The following is a 6,378-nucleotide window of genomic DNA, read 5'->3' as shown; positions in this document are numbered from 1 at the left end:
ACCAACCATGAAACTTTTAAGATGTGTAGAGGTCAACTCCCAGAGGAATACTGGGGAATACTGGAAGTTGAAGTCCACACGTTTTAAAAGTTGGGAAGACTGGTTTTAGAAGTCCTCATCAGCATGTCCCATGAAGGAAAAGGTCATTTAGACCACCTGAAAGGCCAACAGGTTCCCAAGGCCGAATCACTCGCAACTTCCCTTCATTTCTGATCACTTCAAAGAGGTATTTTCACTTAAGACTAATTAAGATTCTATGATCTGAGACACCCATGTCAGGTTCCTCTGCTAAGCACGATGACCTTAACAGTAAATAATGCTCATTTCATGAGGCCTCTTTCCTGCCAAATCAACAGATGTGCTGACATGGGTAACCTAACTGTAGTTAATCTCCTATACCTGCTTCACACACTACCATCACACAAATTCCCATTTGATCAGGGCAACTATTTGAAAGGCAAAGATCCGCCATCCCACAAGGGTTAAAAAAAAAAGTAAGTCACACGTTACAAAAATGCACACAATTTTAAAAAATCCCTGTTAAAAAGAGCGTCGGGGGTACAATAGACATCTCAAAAGTTAATCACCTTAACGTAGTTACCGTTGGGTTTTCTTTTTGCAAAATATATATACTCATCGTCCCGCTTTAATTAGCAAAATTTAATACATCTGAAATGCCGTTAAGACTATTATGCATTAAATAGAGAATCTGTTAAGAAAGCCCCCTTAGTAAAAAAGGAATTGATTTCTCCCACATCCCTACGAAAAATCCTGGACGCAAGAAACTCAACCGTAGGAAAACCAAACTTTTGCTCCCTTGAAGAGGATTGAGATAGAAGCCTTCAGTTATGTCTTTAATGTCATTGAAGGATCAGCAGCTGGGGGAACCACTGTAGAAACCTCTGGGGGAGGGAGGGGAGGAGATCATTAGCAGGCTTGGGAAGGGGACCCCAATTCAAGAGGGGCCAGTGAGACAGGTTGTATATGGCACGTTCAATTCCCAGGTTGACCCACATGGGGCATAGGGGGAAGGGGGTCAAACAGGATCCCTTCCTTCCTGGTCCCGAACAGCAGAACTGTGCCCATGTGCTATCTTGTCTACTGTTGGATCAACTCCAGCATCTCAAAATGTTTGAGAACCTCTGGGGGTGTCCTTTTCTCCCAAAGGAACGGGACACAAGCCGTTTCCCAGGCAGCATCCATTTCACGAAACAGGCTAGGTTTCCATGGTTTCCTGACCAGGCCTTGAAGCCACCTTCCCACTACAAAATGGCGGAAAACACATGTCTACGGCCATGCCCGAGACAAGACAGATGACTAGATGTCCCTGGCGTGTCCAGGTTGCCCCAAATACGCTTGAAATCCCCCCCATGCTGCCCCACCACCCTTCAGGTTCTGCGATCAGGGCCCCGAAACTGATTCAACCACCGTCTGGGTTGAGTTCAACCTAAATCGGTGTTTCTCATTCTTGGCAACTTGGAAGGCAGGTGGATTTCAACTCCCAGCCGTTCTGGGAGTTGGAAGTCCACCATCTTAAAAGTAGCCAAGGTTGAGAAACACTGAACTAAACTGTAAAAAGAGAGAGAGAAAGTCCATAATTTTATATATATATATATATATATATATATATATATATATATATATATATATATATATATATATATATATATATATATATATATATATATATATATATATATATATATATATATATATGAAACCATATTTCCTTCCAAGAATGTTGATTCTAACCAAGCCCATTCGAGGCCCCATTCACAGTCAGTAATACTCAAAAGAGTTGTCAGTTAAGATTTCTTTCCCTGGCTAGAGGATCACAATCCTTAAAGCACCTCCAGCAATCACTACGAAGGAGACCGGGAACGGGCGGCAGAATGTTAGCTTATCAAACGAATAACTGAGTTCCGGGGAAAATACTAACGTCAATGCAAAAAAAGGCACTTTTAAGGCTAGTGTTTTTAAAAAGGTTGTTTTTGCATACGTGCTGATAGAACAGTCTCAAACCACGATGTCTGGAGCCGATGTGGGCAGCCGTTTCTCTTTTTGCCCTTTAACCAGGTTAAGGCCGTAAGATTTTTTTTTTTCCAACTAGTTTTTTTTCTTTCCCGATTCTAATCAGCTAAGAGACACCAACCGTCCCACCAGCAACAACACATTGGCAGCGTACGCAATTCGGGAGGCAGATTTTTGTAAACTACAAGGCAACCTCAAACCCTAAATAAGTAAAATAGAGAGCTGGGCCAAACATAACCATGATGAGCAAAAAGGGAGGCCTAAACTTAATTTTTAATTTACTTCAATGGAAGGGCAAAAGTGGCTAAATTTCTGGCTGAAATTCACAGCAATGTGAACTCTGAAATCCTCATGGGATTGCTCTACCACCGAAGGGGGTAAAATATTGCTCCAGTATTTTGCGCTGGTTAAATCACCCTGCAAATCTTTCTGTTTCTTTCTTTGCTATTTCTCTTCCTCTTGTCAAGCTGCAGGCTTCAGCCAGCAACTCCAAAAGAGGAAACCTCACAAACAGAAACTAAACACAATGCCCAGCTGTTTGATGTATGGGTGTTATCGGTGTGTGTGTGTGTGTGAATCAAGTTCCCTATCAACCAAGACAGCAGGAAGAACTAAGAAAAAGACCCATCAATGGATCAGCTGCAACGTTAAAACAAAACAATAATAATAATAATAATATTCTGTGCATTATGAAAACACGAGGATTTTGCCTTTAAATACTTTGTGCAAAAACATCAAATATAAAGTTCTGGCTAGCGGTGGTCGAATTAAGACCGACGTTTCTTCGGTCTCCGTTCGCTCCCAGGGGTTAGTCTTCGTTGGCAAGGGTCTCGGTGGACAACCAGATTTTGGCACCGCTCAAGAACTTGCTCAGAGGCGTGCCCAGGATGCTGCGCCGGCAAAGGTTGCCCACGGGGGAGAATGGAAAAGCGGAAGAGAGGAAGTCGGCCGTGGCGGGGCCGTCATTGAGCCCGTGGGCTCGGAAATACAGCCGACTCTGGTCCTGCTCGGATGCGTTGGCCAACAACGGGGGGTTGCCGTTGTGTTGCCTCAAGCTCCGGCTCAAGGATTCCACCTCGTCGGCCAACAGAGAGATCTTGTGGAAGGCTGCGATGGAACCGCCGTGCTTGATCTGGGCCTCGGGGACCCAACGGAAGTAGCAGAGTTTCCAGAGTTTGATCTGCGTCCCGGAGAGGCGGGGTAGGATCACGCCGTGAAGGTCCGCTGGCTTGGAGAACCAGTCTCGGAAATACTGTTCCATGCCGTTGGTAGTGTTGTCCATGTGATGAAGGAAGTCGGGTCTTAGTTTGAGGATCAGGGAGTTCCTTCTGGGGAAGAAGTCTTGTTCGTTGATGATGCCGTTCTTGAGGGAGGATGGGAAGCCTCTGAGGGTTGAGCTGTAGTTCTTCTGGGGAGAGAAAGGGGGAATAAGATGGGTTGTGTTTCCCATTGTTCACTGCACCAGATTATGATGAGATCCATGCTAAGTGAATCAAGAAATGCAATTAAGGAAATTGCAGGTATGGCCCATGGCTATCGAGTCCAGAATTCTGCACGTCCCCCCGCAGGACCCTAAAGTAAGACCTCTAGCAACATATTGAGATCCCATATGACCATGAAAGATCTGTCAGGAAAGGCCAAGTTCATCTGTTGTTAAGGAGAGGCAGACAATGGATAGCAGTGATTCTTAACCTTGGCAACTTTAACACATGTGGACTTCAACTCCCAGAATTCCCCAGCTAGCATGAGTTCAATTGCATAGAGAGAGAGAAAGAGATATACAAGCAGTGATAGGTGAAACACACCTAAAGTGTGCAACAGGCAGATAATATTATGAAGAGGCTCAAATAGACACCTCTGCCAGGCCTGCAATTATATTCCTTTTAGAATTTTGGCCTGCCATACTTTCTCTTATTTCATTATGCTGTTTCCTTAGTATAGTTGATGGGATGGGGGAATAGACAGGAGTAGGATTGTGGAATGTATTGTTGTCATTCTTTCCTAGAAGACCAAGGTCGTCTTTTGTCTCCGGACTTTTACACCTGACCGGAAGCAGCTGAGTGGAGACGCCAGCGTGGAAGAAGAAGATTGCACCATGTGATGGATTGTGGGTGTGGGGACAAGATCATGAACTTTTAACTGGGTGGGATTCTGATGTCATTTCCAGCATTGGGATTAACACAGATGTGCTGAGATGTCTGCTTTATTAAATTGGAACTTTAAGGATCGTTTTGCCTTGGACTCTGATTTAATTCTACATGATACTTCGAACGCTGACAACCTCCCTAATTCACAGAAGTATAAGAGTGGGGGGAAAGTCCAGCACAATCAGACTTGCAAAGTTGTTACGACAGCAGCCAATCTCAAATCAAAATAACCTTTGCCTGGAGCTGGTTTTCCGATCCTGACGAGTCCCACACAGACCACCCAGTAGGGGTCATAGGAAGGAAATGCTTTGAAAGAGACTCGCCTAAATGGGTGTCCTACAAGTCGGTCACTTTGCCCCATCCTTACCTTTGATCGTTTAAAGGATTTCACGGTCCCGTTGCACACACAGGGTGTGCTCTTCCCAATGTACAGGGGGTTGTGGAACAACAGGCGGTCCCGCGGTGTGAGCTGAAGGGACCAATCCCAAACGGAAGGGAATTTCAGGCCTTTCTCGTCACCCAGCTGGATATTTTTGCTGATGGCGAATTCCTGGAAGCAACCAAATGAAAACATGTCAAAAGATGCGCAACAGAGGCTCCCTTCCTGGAGTTGAGATTTAAGTCCACTCTAAGGGCTGATAAAGGTTAAAATCAAAGTCCAGCAACGTCACAATCCCACAGCACAAAAGGTTCTGTGCCTCACACACTACCCTTTCCTTGAAGGGTGTAAACCACACAATGGAAAAAGCTCCACTGAACTACAACATGCCATCCTCAGAAACAGCCGTCCCACCTGTAGCTACCACGACAGAAACTCTCCTGCCTCCAGGTAAGGCCAAGCGCTTGGCACATTTCAAATGTTGCCCCATGGCTTGGCCCTTCTTAACACCGGTTGGCCGTATGTTGCACCCACCGTGCTCTGCTTCACTCTCTGATGTGGAGAATTGAAGAGGAAAGTACCAAACAGTGAGATGTGTGTGCTGTCGAACAATATGGTCAAGTAGGCTTCGGAAAACTCGAAGGCCGACGGGTACTGCTCAAGCAGCTGCCAGACACAGTCAAGGAACACCAGGAACAACGGAGACTAGAGGGAGGAGGAGACAACTGGTTAAGATACATAAAACCCCTGCAGAAACTGATTGCAAAACAAATAAAAAGCTTCTTCAAGTTGAGTTCAACTCTTTGTGTTCAAATGTTTTATTTCATTTTTCATTTTCATTTCATACATTCACATATATACTGTGCATGATTGAGGCCATATAACATTGAGCAATAAACACAACCCTCCTTGTATTCCCCAAAATACAAAACCAATATAGCGCTTCAACCCTCCATACACCCTTTCTTTCTCCCCCCTCCAACTTTCCTTTCTCCCCTCCAACATTCCCCTCTCCTACTTCCCCTCCCCCTCTAACGCTCCTTTCTCCCCCTCCCTTCCATCTCACCCTCCTTCCATTCCTCTCTCACTCCCTCTCTGCCCCTCCCTCTTCTTTCCCTCTGCTCCTCACTTCGGTGTATTTCTACTATTATTCAGCTTCTTATTTTATACTAAAATTTTTAAAAAAAAGGCAACAGTATACAAGTGCATTCATGTTGTTTTAAAAACTGGCACAAACTATATTTCCCCCCTCCCCCCTCCCCCCTATGACCCCACCTCCCTTCCCCCCTTCCGACTACCCAGAGCCCGTACCCGGTATAGCTTTTTATCAAACACAGTCTAGAATGTATTAAAACCAAGTAAGTTAAGAAAAAGAAAGAAAAAAGAAGTGGTAAAGAAAAAACAGGGAAAAGAAAAAAGAATAAGAAAGAAAAAGTCAGTAAAATCTCTGCATTGAACTCAGCTTCTTACCATTACACAAACTTAAGCAGTTTACATTGTTCCTAATCTTAATTAATTAATTAAGTTGAGTTCAACTCTTGTTGACTTCATGGACTCAACCATGAGTTGGCGGACTTTTTTAATGATGTCCTTTCATACTTCCTAGTGTCCCCAACAGCTGTGGGATTTCTCTCTGGTTTCCATCCAAGTATGAAGCAGGTTTGGCACTTCATATATTTGTTCAGTGGGAAGATCAAGGTAGATTCACTAAATTCCACCCTTAAATGTCTTGGTCCAAAGCATTTTTCCATTGATTGTACCTGGACTCACAAGAACTCAAGCTGCAAACAGGATTGTCAACGCACGCTGGGTTTGTCCCCT

At 44.4% G+C, this 6,378-nt stretch overlaps 1 protein-coding gene across 1 annotated transcript in view; it reads right to left on the bottom strand.

The window, feature by feature from the left end:
* Window positions 1-2,102: 2,102 nt before the first annotated feature.
* Window positions 2,103-6,378, bottom strand: part of LOC116518985 (myotubularin-related protein 10-like) — a 28,715-nt gene continuing 24,439 nt past the window's right edge. The window contains 3 exon segments of the mRNA XM_032232567.1: window positions 2,103-3,439; window positions 4,546-4,728; window positions 5,092-5,262. Of these exon segments, the coding sequence (XP_032088458.1) occupies window positions 2,840-3,439; window positions 4,546-4,728; window positions 5,092-5,262 (954 nt within the window). The 3' untranslated portion in view covers window positions 2,103-2,839.

This window comes from Thamnophis elegans, chromosome 16 (genome assembly GCF_009769535.1).
Source record: "Thamnophis elegans isolate rThaEle1 chromosome 16, rThaEle1.pri, whole genome shotgun sequence".
Taxonomy (NCBI): domain Eukaryota; kingdom Metazoa; phylum Chordata; class Lepidosauria; order Squamata; family Colubridae; genus Thamnophis; species Thamnophis elegans.
The sequence above is the reverse complement of the archived record's forward strand: the minus strand, read 5'-3'. Positions and strand labels throughout refer to the sequence as shown.